The 20,026-nt window shown below is 25.2% G+C and overlaps 1 protein-coding gene across 4 annotated transcripts in view; it reads left to right on the top strand.

The window, feature by feature from the left end:
- Positions 1-20,026, top strand: part of LOC129611020 (potassium voltage-gated channel subfamily H member 8) — a 179,354-nt gene that overhangs the window by 98,121 nt on the left and 61,207 nt on the right. For all 4 annotated transcript variants that reach the window (XM_055523923.1, XM_055523926.1, XM_055523925.1 and 1 more), the window contains one exon: positions 16,331-16,441. In XM_055523923.1, coding sequence (XP_055379898.1) covers positions 16,331-16,441 — 111 coding nt within the window. The remainder of the gene's footprint in view (positions 1-16,330; positions 16,442-20,026) is intronic.

A 20,026-nucleotide genomic window follows, 5' to 3' on the forward strand; every position in this document is an offset into this window, starting at 1 on the left:
GAAAATCATGAAACTATTTACATTTACAAAGTCTTGCCAAAAATTATAATTTGTGGAGTATCTCCAACATTTATCGTTAAGAATAACAGATCTGAATTGCGTCCGCGATACAATATACTCGTATAGCGACAAATTACTATTTTATTCACATTTTGTTATTTTTGAATTTGTATACCTTAAAGCATCTCAGTATTATTCTGTAAACATATTCGCATAGCTCGAAAATAATTTCAGAAAAATTTCAAATTTTTCGAAGAATGTGCCGCTGAGCGATTAGTATAGTTTGTCTGTTATAGTTTTGTTAATTTTAGTTATACTCACTAACCAAGGCAAGTGAAGGCAAATTTCGGAAATTTATTATTAAATGTTAAATGCGATCGATATATGGAAAGATTTAAGAAAAAAGATAATATTTTCAATTTAATTCTATAATTTCAGATTTAGCATTTCTTTTATTATACGTATATTCATTTTTTGTTTCGTTTAGAATATTTTTTTTTGTCTAGACCAGGGATGGGGAACCTTTTCTCTATATAAGGCCAAATTTTAGTCAATGCAAAGTCAATCAGGCCGCAAAGTTTAAAAAAAGTCCAAAGGTTATAAATTTTTGCTTTGTGTAGGTTGATGAAAACAAAATTATGTCAGAATATAAAAAATAACATAAAACAGTTTATTTCATAAATAAAAATAGATAAGTAAGTATGTACATTATTAATAAAATAATATGGTTCATTATTTCAATGACTTTTCTGTGATTGTTTGTTGCTCGATAACAATTTTATATTTGGTTCCAGCCTCGTTGTCTTCAATCTTAGTTGGTCTTCCAAAAATACCAATATGTGTTTGTTTTCAAACAATAAATAAATTTTGAACTCAAACAAATGTGTGAAAGCATTTTTTTAAAATTATTGAAAAAGTTTACTAGCGTGGCATACAATTATACTGAAAGAAACCCGGACATAGGATTCAAATATTAATATGGGTTTGTTTTCAAACAAATATGTATGTAAATTTTGAATTCAAACGTTGTTAGAAATTTCATGGCTTTGAATTTTCCAATTTTTAGTTTTCAAATTTGAAAGTTTATGTGCACGGTTTATTTTTCTAAATGTTTGATTTGTTTTCGAAAATTTGGCAGCAAAATTTTAATTTTTAAGAAATATAAGAAATAAATTTTTTTAAGGACAAAGGCCACTAAAAAACAGTTAAAAGGCCGCATGCGGCCTTAAGGCCGCAGGTTCCCCATGCCTGGTCTAGACCAATGTAAATATGCTTATTTATTTATGTATTCATGTACAAAAACTAAAACATATATAGTAAGAAATAAATAATTGAATACATATAGTAAAGTGAATGTCCTGATTCTTAATAAAATCTAACATTTGTAACAGAATCATAATTATTATTTATGAATTTTATAGAAGATATTTGTAATTTTTTAAACACAAGCCTTTTAATAATAATTATTAACAATACCAAATCATCTAATAAAAATTCTTTATTTAGAAAAGTTTATTGAAAAGCCTTGATTGCATATACATAAAAATTAACAAATTATTTATACAGACAGCATAATAATATTATTGTGCAAATATAATGTTAGTAATACTAAGTGATTTAGATTAACAAAAATCTAAAATTACAAACGATCCAAGTTCTATTTATGTAAATACGAAAAAAAAAGTTACACTACAATAAGACGTGATGAAAACTATCGCCTTCCAAAAGTCTGTAATATTTTTGGAATATGTGTACAAAAGTAAGCAGCTGCTCTTAAGTAATATTTGGATTTTAATTTCTTATGAAACCTAATTTTACGTAGCAAATTTAAGGTATTAGATATTTTTTTAGGGATAAAGAAATTGGAGAATCAAACTTTTAGAAACAAACCTCGTAATTCAATAAGTAGAAGTGATAATGAATATATTTTAAATTAAAAATTATAGTGTCCGTTTACATTTTCTAAAATGCTATTTAATTTACTTGTGTTTCTTTAAAGTATCTTATTATTTATCATTTAGTTATCCCTTAATCTTAGGCAAAACATTAAAATCAATAATACAATAATAAATTACTAATAAAAAAGTGAATCTTATCCACTACAAAATGTGTCTTACTAGATCGAATTACTATGTCAGAATTTTAACAAATATTATAAAACTTTTAATTAATAATTAAGGCTCAGTTGATCTCTTGACAAAATGACTGACCATTGACCTCCACATATAAAATATATGTGAAGGTTGTTCGAAGGTTACATTTTGCGCTTTCCATGAAAACCTTATTATTTTCCTTAAAGCTCACCGATCAAGCATAATTTATTATGAGAAGGTCGATGAATTTAATTTCTGAACACAATTTTAAAATTTTAAAATACTAAAATTTATTCAAGATATTACGAAAAAATTTTTAATTTAAGAAAAACTGTGCCAAAAAAAATATAAAAATTCCACAATTTTACACGATATTTATACATTTAAAATTTTCTTTAATTTTTAAAGTCCATAAAAAGTTTATTCTTCTTAATGCGCGGTTATTTAATTTACGAGTGGAAAACAAAAAAAATCAAATTGAAAATTATTGTGGGAAAGCGATTAAATCCATATTTTATTATTGTTTCTATTAAGTTTTTGTGGTTTTTTTCGATATTAAAAAATTTTATATAATATACGACCAGATGTTTCGAATCACCAAAGATGAAGAAAATTAATTTTTCACTTGCAATTACAAAAAAAAAAAAAAATCCGATTATGATTTTTCACAGACAAAGTCGTACCTAATTAGGATGTCACGTAAATTACTTTTAATAACCAAAAATTATGGAATCATAATTTTTTATATTTTAAGACTTTTAATATTTAATTTTCTATTTTAATTTGTTTTAATATGTTTTTCGAGTAGGGAGCATAATGACGTTAAATCGAATATACAAAATTTTCATTTAAAGCTTTTAATATTAAAATTCACAACTTTAAGAACTCAACAATGTTTATGTAGAGGTTTGCGAAATAACTATCTCAACTATTAAAATAACCAATTTATTTATTAACAACAAAAGGATTGTGGATTTTTTGAATGAAAAATTCAAATAACTTAAAAAATTACAATAAATGTGGGTACTTTATAAAATATTAAACATTTTTAGGTAATGCGCCGTTTGAAAACACGAAAGCAACCATAAAAGTTCTAAATATGGCAGAGTTACTCTTAAATCAAATTCAAGCAAAGTTTTTCTTTTGACTATGAGCTAAAAGTGAAGTGAACTTTCTTTTGTAATTCTCCAAATTTCCATAAAAAATCCTCTCCAATTTAATTCCTGTTCAATAATTTTTAAAAACAACATACTTCTGTACTGATTCGAGGCTGCTATTCGAGATAGTATGGGTACGGTGTATATGTATAATGTGTTATTGACGTTTATAATAAAAACATTTCGAATATTCTATTAAAATTACTTATTAAAAAAAAATTCAATTACAATAAAAATGTCTAGAAGCTACACTCATTCAATCAATAAAATAAAAATTACTATAAATTACAAGTTTCATAAAGGAAATACACACAATTTTTTTTTTGTTTTGTAAAGCGAACAACCATAAAAAGAATCATTACCGTCCTGTTTTTTTCTTATTATGGTTTCCTTCAATTTTAAAGCTATAAAATTAGCATTAATGTGTTTTTTTCTTAGCAATTTATATATTGAAAATTTTTATAGTTCTGCTCATTTAATTTTGTACTAGAAAACACAAAAAAAAAAGATATTTTAGCTATTTTAGTTAACCACCAGCAAAAATATTTCAAACAAGAAAAAAGTGCGGTCACCTTATTTATAATTTATTTTATGTAATAAAATGAAAATTATAATTTTATTGTTTCCATCCGTTCCAGAGTTCTTAATAATTATAAAAATTTTAAGTCGGTATAAAAAAATTTTTAACTAAATTTCTATAATTTGTTTTATTTTACAATAAGTTGCTTGCCAAGTACGCTGTTTGTAGTTACGAGTAATTCTATATTTTAAATTTCAAGCTGCCTGTCGGTTGGTCTGTTTGAAAGACTTTTATACAGTTTAAAATCGTGTAGAACTTGATACACGTGACTGCATCCAAACCACATTTTTTAAGTTATTTAACATCAAGTAAGAACCAAGAATTATTTTTTTCCAACTTAAGGTAAATCGAATCACTTTCAATTTTATTAATTCGTTTTGAAGACGACATATATTTTTATTTTTTGGAACAACTTAGTTTTTCTACTTATTACCGCTCAAAATTTTCGAAAAATCAATTCCCTACTTCTATTTTTTTGACACCATAAGTCAAAACGAGCTTCTTTGAATTAAAAAATGTATCCTGTAGTCAAATTATTCTCTTATCGGAATTGCATCAACAAAATCAATGGGTAAAACTCTCTTTAAAAGTATAATGTCCTGTTGTACAAACTTTGAGTTGATTTGACTACATTCGATTTGATTATCGCAATGACAAAATAATATTAATTTAGGTTAACATAGCATTCCCAGAACAGCTATAAGCTCCTGTTAAAAAGTGCGGAATTGAATAATTGAAATCAAAATTAATAGACAGAAATGAGAGCTGTAAAAAAATTTTTGTTTTCCTCATACAAAAGCTAAAAGAGCGAAATACATCAATCAAGTTACTAAATTCGTACATGCTGCCAAATGAAGCTTCATGTCTATATTTTCAATTTATTTCTTAAAAATCATAAAATTGAAATTAGAAATTTGCACGTTTAATTTTTGTCAAGGTAAACCAAATTTTATGTATGAAGAATACTCGTAATTTACATGCTTTTTTAACTTTATATCGGATGCCAATATACATATACACAGTGAATTTAATCATATATGACCCTGGTACATGTTTTAAAAAAAAGCTACCATCCCGTAATATTTTTTTTAACATTATTTTATGAATTTTTATTTATTTGACTGTTTTACGAAATCATTACGTTCTCATTAATACAAAAATATAATTTGTAAAAAACAAAATGGATCAGGATTTGGCTCCGCACATAACCGACCCCCATACATTAAATTTTTGGAAAAAAAAACTTTCTGTCCTCCTGATGAACCAAATAATGAACCATGACAACCTATTTTGGGAAAAATAGGTTTTTATGAAAAGCAAACTGCGAGAATTTATGATTATGTTATTTTTTATATCATAAATAACACTAAAAATAAATTCTAGTTGGTTAACGACAATGGAAAAAGCTCGAAACATTTAATTTAAGCGAGAAAAAACTTGGCAAGGGCTTTAAAAAATTTAACGAATTCGATCAGGTGTATACAATAAAGGAAGCTCATTATAATAAATGTTTACATTTCAGTTGGACCAAAACTAACTTACCTAATTATGTGAATGTGACTAACGTCCAATCACATATAAACGTTTTATTGAAAAATATAAATCTTATTTTCATATTATATAATTTAATAAAACCATCTTAAACCGGATATAAAATCATAATTGAAATTTATCAGAAATCATAGGTATAAAAAGTAGATGATAAAAAAGGTATTTCAGCAGAAAGAAATCCAAAGCATGTGGTCATTATATTGAAATCGAATCTCATCTAATAATAAAACTATAACCAAGAATTTTTTCTATAATAACATTTTCTTATAGAGCTCTTTATATACAAAGTACAGATGCGGTTAAGATCTCATTTTTAGAAAAATCAAATAAAAATTAAATTCATTGCTTGGAAAATTTGCTATTGTATCTTTTACAATTATACATATACATACATAGCAATATGTTACCTGGGTATTTCTATTAATCTCCGTACTGAAATTTTATGAACCCATATCAATAATATAAAAATTATTTAAAAAATTTAAGGTTAGGTCATCGTATGTTCCCTTTGTTCTATTATACATTAAATTACATACCGATACACAATATGTGATTGCTTTTCATCCTTCTATTACTCCTATTTTTATAATAAAGTGCGTGCAAAAATCAAGTAAGCGAAACATAATATTTTCAACATACAAAAGAATAATTGAAAACAAAAGGGTGAAGCAAAGAAAAAAGAAAATCTAGACAAAGAGTTGAAAGCAGTACTGGTAATTGCTTAAACAGATAGAGAGAGAAAGAGAAAGAAAAAAAAGAAATTTTTTTCCGAAAAAAGCTTTTCCATATCCTTTTTTTGTATTTTATGCTTTTGAAATTCCATTACAACATAAAAACTCATAGATCCTTTTTACCATTTTAATTTACGATTTTTCTTTTTCAATATTTTACATGCAGGCCAAATATACATCTATACTCTTATTTAATTTTATTTTCTGGTCATGTTAATATTATGACCTATTACCAGCCTTCATTCAACAGGATACGGTACAATTTATATACGAAATTTAATGGACTCTTTCGAATTGACTTTAAAATACTTTGAATGTATTTTTTAAAGGATATTATTTCTATACTATAAATTATAATTGGACAGTATTAAATCAAACGCAACATAAATTCTTTAAATTTAGATTGTATATCTAGTTTCAAGTACAAAACTAAAAATATTTGTAACACTGAAAATGCTAATTACAATAAAATTAAGTGAAAAGTTTTTCTTAAATAACAAATTTTTTTAATTTTGCTTTTAAAAGTTTCTAAAAATCAGTCAAAATTAAAAATTTCAAAAATTGAACTGATGCGTCCCTTAACCTCGTCTCTGACAGGGCTGTTGGCTGTGAGCCGACAATATTAACTCAGGAAAGATAAACTAGTTACTTTTAACAAAGTACCGAGAATATCGCAGCTGAAATTCAGCGGAAACCGCTTATTAAGTAGTGGCAAAAAGGGTCTGATATTTCTCTTACGAGAGGATATCGGTGCTGTAATTGCGGATTTCTGACGGATAATTTTCTGATTGGTAAACATGGAAAAATAATGTAGTCAACTACCTATGCTCATGTCTGGACGATCTTCAGACAGAAATTTCTTAAGTCTTACTTCTGTGGGCTCGCTACGGACTTAGCAAATATAGTTGTTAGGTTATCGTTTATTAAAAAATTAAAATCGCATGTTAGCACAGAATTTCATACTTGTTAGTGTATTTTACAAATGTATTTTGCAAATTGATGCTGGTTTTGTGTATTATACTCTATATACACATACCATTTTTCAAAAAACAAGAACAAATAAAAATTTAGCCAAAATGAAAAAAAAATAAAAATTTTAAGTATGACACTCAAAATTTTAATTTGAAATAAACATAATGCTTATGAAGGTGAAATTTCAATTTAACCTACATAAGCATTTTAAATCTCTGAATATTGCCTAATCTTAGAATTTGTTTGGAAGGAGAGCCGCTCCGCAATCTCAGCTTCCGCTAATTTCTGTTGTTTTAACATTCACTGTATAATAAAAAATTTTTGACTCAACTAAATTAGAAAATTTTCAACTCAATTAACTAAAGTGCATAATTTTGAACTCAAGTCCTATAAAAAAATTTAGTACTTCTTTTTCTCGAATTTTTCTTTTAGCATTATTGAATATGACAGCATTGAAGCATTAAGTCTTAAAAATATCTCGATTATTGTCTTAAGCTAATTTCATGGGTTATGTATGTTTATAACAAGTATTTTGAGCTTTTTGTTGAAATATTACTCCAACTAGGTTTTCTAGTATAATTTTAGGAATTTTTCCGATAACTACGTTTAGTTCCAGTTTATGTTTCTCTGTTTTTCTAAAATATCAATTTTTAATATTACAGATGAATAAGAAGAAATTTTGAATTTTGTTTAAGAACTTAATTAAATATTAATCGCATTACATAAAATCAAGAGTTGTATGAGGTTCAATTATCCTTCAATTTTTCCTTTTTCTTATTTTTATTTGGTTATTACGCCGTTGAAATTAAACAAGGATACAAAATTAGTTATTATTGCCTTTTAAAGCTATATTATGTTTTTTTTTTTATTTTAAAAATTACAAATTAAAATTCTCATGAATATCAATTGAATTTTTTTTTTTGAAAAACTTTTATTTAATACTTAAGAAAAAGTACCAAAATTAAAAATTCTGATTTTTAAATTTAATTTATTTTGCCATTTGTTATTCTTGTTATCGTCATTAATCTGATATAAAAAAGAAAAATGAAAAAAAAAAAAAACTTTTCAAGTAAATAATTTTGTTCTCTCTTTTTTTTCTAATTTTGTTTTTTGTCTCTAATAAGATAAAAAACTTTTAATAATTTAACTGAACTTAAAGAAAAATAATTTTCCATTTAATTTTCATTTGCGCTCTTAAAATATAAATCTCTTAAATTTTTAATTCACCTTCAGGATATACATAATGTATAAAGGATAAAACAAAACAAGAAAAAGGAAAAGCAAAAAAAAAAAACAAATGACAAAAAATTATGCGAAAAATTTTAGAAAGTGACAAAAGAATTTTCTCACCGTTTCATTTTCATTCTAAATAAATAATAAATTTTGATTAATTTTTACCTTTAAATTAATATTGTGAACAGAGAAATGGACAATTTTTAAGTAAAGGTGTCATTAAAATTAAAATAAATTTGCAATATGAAATCAAAATACAAAATTCCGTTGGTAATTTTTACCGATGACAAGGTCAATGATTTGAAAATTAACATAGAAATTTTTTATAATATTTTTTTATGATTGTTAATCTAATTTTTCGTGACAACTTCCTATAATCCGCATTAAAATAATAATTTGAAATTTGAACTGGGGAAAAGCACAAGTCTTCCACCATATTGCTTCTACTAGGTATATAAAATTTTTCAATTGAAATTGAATTCTCCAATGAGAATTCACATTTATTGAAAACTTGTTAATTTCACATCAAATTTGTGAAAGCGGCACGAATCAATATTGGATCAAGCCTTTGAACTTAAAATTTTTGATTTGATTTTTATGATTTGGAAGTTTTTAAATTTAAGTGAAATGCGCTTAGCTCTGGTGGAATATACGATTTAATTTGTATATTAATTGAGTTGTCATTTTACAGTTTCCTGTATAAGTAATCTTAAAAATCAGCTTTCTTAAATTTTTATAATTTAACTTGAAAATATTTCAAATATCAGGCAAAAACTAATTGGCAACTTATTAAATTTATTTCTTGTAAAATAATTATTTTTTTTTTATTACTTTTCTTGAACACCCGGTGTAATTTTTCCTAACAATGCCATAATAATTAAATTTCTATTATATGAAAAATTGACATGTTGTGCTTCATTTATACAAAGTATCCGAAATTTTCACTAAAATCTCAGTATCAGGAAAACAAAAATTAATCTATAGGTAAATTGGAAATAATTGTGAGTGTTCTCCGTGGCCATTAAAAATTACTACACTATAAAAGTAAAAGCAAAATCTTTTAATCAAAGTTATTTGTGAATACTATCGAGTCTCGAAGGCAATGCATATAATTAAAATGAAAATCTTATTAAATATTGCATAAATATTCTTGTAGCATTATTCAAATATTTAGTAGGCCGTTCTCTATTGATTTATTGCTACTGATCACTATCAGAAGTTTTCGTGCCTATTGTCATACTCGTAATATATTCAAGTATGTATTTGTAAGTGTACAAAAATAGAATATTAAAATCAAAATAAACTAAAATGAATGACATTTAAACAATAAATTCTAATGAAGGTATAAAATATCCTTGGAAAAAAGAAAAACAAAAATTACACTGTAAATGTTTTAAAATAAAACAACTGCGATTGTTTTTCATTTTTCTCTGTTTTTTGTTTTATGTTCTTATTCTTCCCTCCCATTATTATTACTGTCACTGTTATTATTATTTTGTTAGCCTTAAGAGTTTTATTTTTTATTTATAGGTCGGATACCTTTATAAAAGCAATTTTTGCTCTTCAAATTTCATTTGATTTCATTTGGTTTTGATTTTAATACACACGCACATACAAAAAAAAATGGAGCTTTTTTTTTGGCATTGGAATTGAATAATTTGTTTTATTCCTTAGAAAATGCTTTTTTTGATTTTAATCGAAATATAATACAATGGTGTATGTAGCAGATTTCGTAAAAAAAAAATTAAAATTCAAAAAAAAATATATAAAGACTAAATGGAACGTGAACAAAACAAAAGGATATCGTGAAAAAAAGCCTAAATCAATGTCTTTTAACAATTTCTTACTTGTTTTTCATGTATTTTTGAGATATTTTGTTTGTCGCGTTAAAATTAAGGCTCCTATTTAAAATGGACATTCAAGACATCATTTTCCAAAAAAGTAAACTTGCTCTTTATTAAACGACTTTAAAAAACTTACAACACCAAAGAGGAGGTAACAGTCAAAATTTAAAAATGTAGTCGTTTATACTCATAAATTGGCGAATGAGCACATTCGCGAAAGAAAACTTTAGCAATTTAATTTTGTTGAAAGAAGTATTAAGGCTTATAATTTCAAATAACTAATCTGTATTTAATAGTTTCCTAATATGAGTAATGGCACATTAGATGAGAGAAAAATCGTTTTAAAAAAATTAAATATTTGTTGTTATTCACATGCATAAGCATAGTAGGAATTTTAGATGCTACTGAGTCGCAGAGTAGAATGAAAATCGTATCAAATATCCGTTATTTTCCTTAAGATATTTTTTAAACAACGGTTAATTTAAAAGAAACCATCTTCATTTATCGTATTTGTTTACGTATTCTTACGATAGACAACGCGCATTTTTTTTTATCATGGCGAAATGATAAATTGGCAAAAAATAGAAGCTTTCTTAGAAGAAAAAATGTATTTTCAGGTTTGCAATTCAACCCTTTAAAAAAATTTTTGCGAAAGTAAACCCAGACGGACATACGAGCGGATATACTAAAAGGACAAACCAATAGCGGTAAAATTACAAGTATATGAATTTTTATTCTAAATTTTTAAAAATATGAAAGTAGGGATTAATGATAAAGAAAAAATGATATAAAATAATCTAGTGTAAATGAATATATTTTGTTACTTCCATCTCTACATTCAATTTTTCTCTAATTTAAATGGGAAATTTCTTAGCATTTTCTAATTTATTAAAGAATGTATAAAGTACATGATTTACACGCTGAGTAGGGATCATAAAATGATCAAGAGTTTTCAAAAAAATATGGTAAATAATTAAAACATTCTCCAGTCAATTCTCCTTGGCTGATTTTATCCACATTTAGAAATTCTCAATTTTAAGGAATGAATCAGAAAAATTTGAAGAATTTTACACAAAAAATCATTTCAGAATTTTAATTCACATATGATTTGTAACTCAGAGAACGGAAGTAAATTCAAGAATACTTTTTAGTGCTACCTATGTATATTTTAGCAAAATTACCTACAATACAAGATATTATTAATTATTCGTTTGAAAGTTCCGTATTCATAATTTCAGCAAGAATATTATATGAAAACCCTTCTAGATGTTTTTTAAACTTTGATAAATAATTTTACTCTTAACAAACAAAGATTTATAGTGAAAAATTATTAAGGTCATTCTTTTTTTATAACATATTTTTGATCTGTAGAGTATTGGCCCTTTTAATTTACAAAAGTTTTCAAACTCTGATTATTCAATAATTCCAAATTTATCATTATTGCAGACTGTGGGTAGATTTAAATTAACAAAAAAATAAATTAAAATTGTAAAATCTATCAAACAGTATCACACAAAAAAATCAAAATCATTATAAAATTTACATACTTATGCATACAAACACACTAAATCTACAATATATACATATACGTACATATATTTGAGATATCAACATACTTACAGATCTGATTACAATATTTTAGAAGAAAATATCATCTGATTTCTTTGAAACCACCTATAAGTATAATGGGCCTCTGTCTGCTTTTTTTTTATTTTCTATTTCATTTATGGTCCTCTAGCTTTATGTACATTAAAGAGTCGTAGCAGCACTTCATTCTTTGTGTTGTTTTTTATTGTCAATAAATTTAATGATAGCCTTTTCTGAATTTCAAACATACTTGGTTTTTTCTTTTTGCTTTTCCTATAAAAGTTATTACAAAATTTTTTCTTCTTTTATTTCTGGTTTTTGTATTTTGTGTGTCTTTATCCTTGAAAAAGAAAGGAAGTTTTAAAATAAAAAGAAAATGTTTTCAATATTTTTCCCTTTAACTTTAATTTAACGGCAGGAGCCTGATGATGAAAATTTCAATTTTCACCTCACGTATTTTCTCTTCTTCGTCTTCTTCTTCTTCTTCTTTTATTTTATTTTCGTTTTACTTTGATTTTTATGTTTTCTTTTCACTTTTGTTTTAATCAGGAATAAATAAAAATCCCCTTTGTACAGATAAAACTTTAATATAATGTCAATGTCATATAAAAAAAATGAGAGTTATGGTGAAAGATTATTGTTGTACTGATGATGGATAATTTTGGTTTTCTTATGAATAAAGTCCAAAAACAAAAATTGAAATATCATGTCCTTTAAGTCATACTGATTTGTTTTCGAAAATTTTCTATAGAGAGGTTTTTCGTTTTATCAACTTTTATATAGACATTTTGAATCGGTTTTCTTTGTTTTTATAAACTGGATGTTGTATGTGTTCAAAAGATTTTCTATCTTTAATTTTATTTATTACTCATGTTAAATATTCATTTTAGTAATAAATGAATGTACAGTAATTGAAATGTAAATGGGAACGCATCAAGTTTCAATGCTAAAATTAAACTTTATAACTGTTAGATTTATAAAAAGAGAATACACAAAATAATGGAGTTAAATAATTAATATATTGTTCCCTCTGCTGTTGGTTAAAGCAAATTTTGAACTCTGATAAATAATTCCAAAATAATTCGAGTATAACTCAATTTCGAATATAGTTACTGCTTAATTTTACGTCACTTCTTGCTAAAAATAAATTAATTTGATTTTGGTGTTAAAAAGTTTTCTTTACGCTTATGTTCCGATACTTATGAGCGTTATTATTATGGTGTCATATTCCAGAACTAAAAACTTTTCTCGCACTTTTCCAATGCCATAATATAGAGAATTTTTCTTCATATTAAAGTTTTAGCTTGACCATTTTATCAGAAATTAATTTTGTTGTCATCGTTTCTTTAGAAACTTCTTATATGATACTGAAAAAGTTAAAAATTATTGTTTTAATACCATTAAAAACTTTACCTTTATTACTCGTATTATCTAATAAAAGGACTTGTGATTATATCAACATTATTCATGCATGTGTTTAGGCATGTTTAGGCACACAAAGATTTACAAATAGGAAAATATTAGAAATAATAAAGAAATAAATAAAAATTATAATTTTTAACTAAAGAATTTTGAATTCATTGGATGAAAAATGTGTAGAAATTAATTTTCAAGAAGAAATTTCAAATAGAAGAAGTCATACAAATGTACTGACTGTCTTTAACACGATATTTAGTTACTTTGTTAAAAAACATGCATTGTAAGCATTAAAGAAAAATTAAGATGAATTTCTTAATGACCACTCAAATTATACCCAAAAATTTAGTACTTACAGAGATTTGGATTTTCCAGATTTGAAATTTCAGTTTTCTTTTTCTCTAATTCATAATATTCTTTTTTAGAGAACCAACCAATCTCTACACCATGTATGTACATACACATAAATTTTCAAAATTTAATTATTTTTTGTTCTTGCTATCTGGTTTTGCGGTTTTAAAAACTATTTTTGTTTCAAACAAATTTTTATGTAGGTTTCCACAAAATAGCACACAAAAAAAAAATTACTTTTGTTCTCTATGTTCATGACATTAGATGTATGGAGATAGAGGTGGACTTGTTTAAAAATCTATTGAGAATATATCAGCAGCTCATTTTGAATATTTTTCTATTATGTATTTCTTATAAAAAACGAAAATCTAGTTGATCAAACACGTGTTTTTGAATATTACATCATTGGGCAAAAATACAAGTCAAATATCTGTTGTATTTAGAAGATTTTGTGTCTAAGAAACTGAAACGAAAAATAATTGGTCAGCTTAATACTTTTAAAAATATCTCTGTCATTATCCTAGAATTTTGCATAAGTTTAAGAAAAATTTTAAAGTGATAATTTAAAAAAAAAAAAATTCTAATTATAAGAACTCACTTGTACCTAAACAACACATTTGGGTATTATTTGGGAATACTATTTAGAGTGAGCGTAAGTTTCTAAAACATATACAATGAACAAATGAACAATAAAATATAAATACACATTGCAAAATTTATGCAATTATTATTGCATAATTTGAGGATTAAGACAAAAACAAGAAGTTGTATTTAAATAATGGTTTAATTCGACGACTGATGACTTATTACATTTTTGAAGACGATGCATTTGCCGTCACCTTTCTGCTTTTATATAAATTTCGAAAAGTTACGGTTTCGGAAAAATAAAGTACGGAAAGTTGATTGTAATAACTGTATATAATATATATGTGTATCTGTGCACTGGTGATATATAAGAAATTATACAACTAAATTCGTAACAAATATAAGGTTTTTTTGGAATAAATTTTTTGTTATTTGTTTAATTAGTTTGGTGAAATTCTTTTGACCACATCAAAGGAGTCAATCAATTTGTAATTAAAATTAAATTTAATCCTAATTTTTATTTACAAAAAAAATTTTACATAATATTAAATTTCGACTTTTTTTAAGTACTAAAGTATTTGAGGTTTGTATAAAACTTCAAATAGTTCAAAAGTTTTATATTTTCTTAAATTAACTCCTATACTTATTAGTTTTCTAATTGATATTCCCAGTTGACTTACTAAATAAAGTTTTTTGTCATCAAAAATATTTTGGTTTATATTAATTTGTCTTCAGACAACCATTATAAATTTTGTACTTTTTTACTGATCTAGCTTTTCTCCTCTATTATCTTTACAGTTTTTGCTTTGTTTAAATGTTGAAATTTATTTTATAACTTACATTGTTTCGGAAATTACATAAGTGTTATATGGTCTAAAAATGGTAATCATTTAAAACTTTTAAGTTTATTACATTAAAAAGAAATTTGATGTGACCAACCGTAATACTATTGTCTAGTTTAGCAAAAGAGTCACAAGACCATTAAAATGCGTTTTAAATAGTTTTTCCAATTTTAAGGAAGTAAGGAAGCCTTTAGTAAGAAAATTCATTGTTTTAACATTCCGAATTCAAATATTAAATTTCAAAAAAATTTAATTTTATATGCGCAAAAATCGGCCCGTAAAAAACTCCGCCCCAGGACTCGGGAATAGCCGAAATAAACTCACATACAAAATTTCATTAAAATCGGTTCAGCCGACCTTGGCGTACTAATTTGACTTAACAAGCAAACATACAGGTAGTCCGACAGAAATCTCTCTAAGTTTTACACTTCCTTAACATTGAAGATCGAATTTCCGCCTAAAACTCCACATTTGAAATTAATTGATGTCACATAACGTGTTTTATTGTATGCAATGCGGTCGTTAATACATTCATTTGGTGACCGCAGTAAGAAGCTCAATATTATTTTCATACCAAATTTGGTACAAAAAATATGTATGTTTTAATAAATTAATATTAATAAATAAAAACTTAGTTTGAATAGTCAACTTTTGAGATAAATAGGCTACAAGGAGCTTGACTTCTCTACAAACATATATTTTGGATACTAATGTACATCAGTAGCCAACTAATTTTGCCTTAACATTTTAAATTTTCTAATTTTTCTACTATTGTGCTTCTACATTCTCTTGATTGAAAATTTGACTAACTCACTAGTAAGAATACTCAAAGCGTATTTACGAAAATTGGGGTAGGGAAAGAAACGTTCTTTTCAATTCGAAGTGAGTGTATATAAAAATCATTTCAAACCCCTTCTACAACTGTTTCGCTACACTATTATTTCGTTTTAAAACCTCGTTCGTTTTTTACTTAAATTAAATATTTTAAATATGTTGTACAATTATTCCCATTTGGAAGAAAACAGAAATTATTGAGAAGACTAAAAGAGAATCTAACAAAAATTATATTTCCACTTAATTTATTTTATTAAACAATAAATTATTTAATTTTAATTTTAAATAAGACTCAGACCTTCAAGAGCAAAAAAACAAAAACAATGAATTATTCCTTCAGATTTGAACAACATTATAAAAGAAAATTCACCAACATTTTCCCATACAGAGGTGATTTTGTTTTGAAAACAATCTCTCTATTTACTTAAAAGTTTTATGTAATAAGGTATTTACCATACACTTATTTAATTGTGTATGTATAAACACTTGTCGTTGTGTATAAAACGGTGCAAATATTTATATAAAATTATAATTTTTTTTCTTTTTGTTTACAGATTCAAATTTTGTTCTTGGAAATGCTCAAGCGAATGGAAATCCTATTGTATATTGTTCAGATGGATTTGTTGAGCTAACAGGATATTCCCGGGCACAAATTATGCAAAAGGGTAAGTAAGATTTATATACATGTAATACCAAATGAGTTTTATGAAAAATGTTTTATGTTCTAATTTTATTTGTTTTGATTATTGAATTTTTGTTGTTTTGTTATTTGACTCTTTCTTCGAATTTAGTTTCCTTGGCCATTATTGTTTTATTTCCACTTTACTCATATATTTTTCATTTTTGCATTTTGGTATTCGTTTGGTTGTGTTTTTTTTAAAGTATGTGTAAAATTCCGTCGAACTTTCATTTATAAAATAATATGTATGTTTGTATAAAACGCGAAGAAAAACGATAAAAAAGCTTATTGAATTTTCCATGAACGAAAATTTTACATTACTTGTATTTTGCATACATTAAAAGTATGAAAATAAAAATTCAATATAATTTTGAAAAAAATTCCAGGAATATTTTTTTATAAATTCCTGGTACATTTTTTACCTATACATTTGGAAATTCAAATAAGTCAACAAATGATTCTGTAAAATGTAAAATATTGCTCTGATCAAGTAAAAGAATGTTATTAATAAAATTTAGATACACCTACTTTGGCAAAAATTGATTTGTTTGTACTTAATATTACAAGCTCAGGTCAAAAAGGAAGAAGTCAGTGTTTAGTTACTTTGTTTTAAAATCTAATTATGTTGCAATAATAAGTAAATGCTCTAGCAACTTTGAGGAGTAGAGCCTCCGTATTGAAACGTGCGAAATACAGTATAATGCAATGCGACAACGATTGATTTAACGCATTATGGAGACGTTGCGGTGTACAATATTTGAAAACGAAGCTGGTCAGTTCAGCAACAGTTCATCTAATTGGTAGTTACAGCGTATTTAAGAGATGAAGGCAGCATGATTTATAAATGGAATGAATTACGCACAGCTCCTTTAATATTCCAAGTTTGAATTTGGTATGACAAATTGAAATGGTTGTATGAAAATGACCTTCAATCAAAATATTTTTTCTTTGTTTTACCAAAAAACACCACCAAATTTATAATAGAATTGCATAGTATACAAATATACATAAAAACTATTTCTATATATACAATGCACAAGGATCTTAAAAATGTTTTCATCTTTTATATGAATTAATTTTTACTATTCTATCTTTATTATTATGTGTGATATTAATATGAAACAATAAGGTTGACTGTTTACGAATACATGACGTATTTTGAATATAAATTCTACATATCTATGCTTTTTATTATATACATACATTACATATTATATGTATTGTACGGTTTTTATGAAGAGCCATTTAGTTCAGCTATACCACAGAAAAGTACTATAAAATCTTCCGGAGACTATTATTATATTTAAGGTTATGAACAATAGTGTATAAAAATTCTTTACTCGCATCTAATAATAATAATGAAGGTATATAAAACTTATGGCATTAAAGGAAACAAACAAAAATAAGTACATACATATATGTGTATAAAAATATACAATAGACTACATCAAGAATATTATGAGAGGCTTTTAGGCGACCTCATAAAAAAAATTTGTTTTTTATTATTGTATAACGAAATTTTTTTTCCTACCTCAAAAATATTAAAAACTACATACATATGCGTACAAAAATTTCACTGTTTGTATCTTATGTAGCTTTACATTGGTATAGTCTATAATAATATATTGTATACTTTCTATTCATATAACATATTGTTATAATTTTACCCTGAACAAATTAAACGCATTTTTATTTAAGAGCTGAAAAGACACAACAAAATAAAACCAAAAATATCAACCGACCAATAAAAGGTGTGATGACTTGAAAAAGATATATTGTTGTGTATGGCACATACATAGAGAAGCCTACACAAACGCACAGATAAAAATATTTTGGTTCATTCTTTCCCGTTATGTAGGTATACCTAAATATCATAATACATATTGTATACCTATTATATTTTGATGATTGTGGGAAAAGGTTATTTTTTTGAGACTTTTGAAGTTTAAGTACATATATGTATGTATACTATGTGGTGATTAAAGTGTATCTTATGTACTATAAAAGGTAAACGCAACATGTGATATTTGATATTTTGAATGAAAGCGATTATGATTTAATGAAGTTGACGCTACTTCTATAATATAATAAAAAAGTTTTTAAGGACTCTTTTTGGTATTGTACAGGAAAAATCATAAATTTTATTTTAGGTAGACCATGAAATTGAACAATTATGCTATATATAACAATACATATAAAACTTATCAACACATATGTATGTATATCATACATAAATACATATATACAAACATGCATAGAATGATTGTATGTCACACATTTTAGCTTAATAAAAACGAAATTTTATGTGAAAATATCCTTTATATAATAAAATATAATTTATCTTTTTTTAAAAATAAGAATTTAGATTATCGCAACTGACATAAAGTGAATAAGAATTTTCAAATAATTTTTTATTTATTTTACTTTATAAAAAATATAAAATATGTTTTTTTTTTTATAAGAGCCCCTTATTAATAATTTAATATAATTTTTATTATTTATATATTTTAAGTGATTTACAGAGTAAATTCAACAGGAATATTACGGTCGTAATTTATTATTAGAAAGAAATATTTTTAGAAATATTATTAAGAAAAACTCACAATGAATAAAAATGTCATGACAATATTTGGGCCTACATAATTTCTATATTTATATTGCTTAACAGAATATTCATTAATAATTTCATATTCTCATATACGAAATTGTTAGGAATAATTAAAATTTCTTAATAAATCTATGTTTATAGATTTATGGGCAAGTTAAACTGAATTATCCTAAACATTTTATTTAAATTTCATTAGGGAAATTCCAATTATATCTGACTGACTTTATTAAATTCCTAAGTATTTTTAAACTTTATTATTTCAGTGGATAACTTTTTGATCGTTATGATAATTAAAACTTTTACAAATGAAAACTGAAGCTCAAAATTTTGCATTAAATTTGCTCAAAATTTTGCATTAGCACTTTTCTAAGAAAATTTTGAAAAAGTGGACATCTTTAAAAAACTTCTACACCCCTAATGATACAAAGCTTAAATTTCATATGTACATAGACATTTCAATTTTCACCTATCTCCCACCTCTAAAAGTTATAGCTCCCCAAAACCCTAAAAATGCTATTTTTCAACTATTAATTACAGCGATTTTGCACATGTAGAAAAGTAGTGGTAGGCTTCTTCCTATTATTTGTACTTCAAAAATACAAAAATTTACCGTTATCTAAAGTCTTTTTTTTCCAAATTTTTGATGTCGTTTTTCTTCTAGACATCATACTGTAGAAGTCTGAAATTTTAGCAGCTTTTAGACATTAACAAATACTTTATTTCGTTAGAAGAAAATTTCTTTCCATCTCTAGTTATCCTTTCCCCTCTTAAGTTATCGCCTGTTGAAATTTGTAATATTACACGTACAAGCTTTTTCTATACAATTTCTATAAAGCTAACATCAAATATTAAAAGATTTATAATTATTTTTCTCACGTAATTAAGCCTTAAATTCAAACATTATGTTAACGCCTCTTTAAATTTTTTTTTGTTTTATTTCAAGTATTTATTGCTCATCCTTTG

This window comes from Condylostylus longicornis, unplaced genomic scaffold (assembly GCF_029603195.1).
Source record: "Condylostylus longicornis isolate FDR11 unplaced genomic scaffold, ASM2960319v2 ptg000048l, whole genome shotgun sequence".
Taxonomy (NCBI): domain Eukaryota; kingdom Metazoa; phylum Arthropoda; class Insecta; order Diptera; family Dolichopodidae; genus Condylostylus; species Condylostylus longicornis.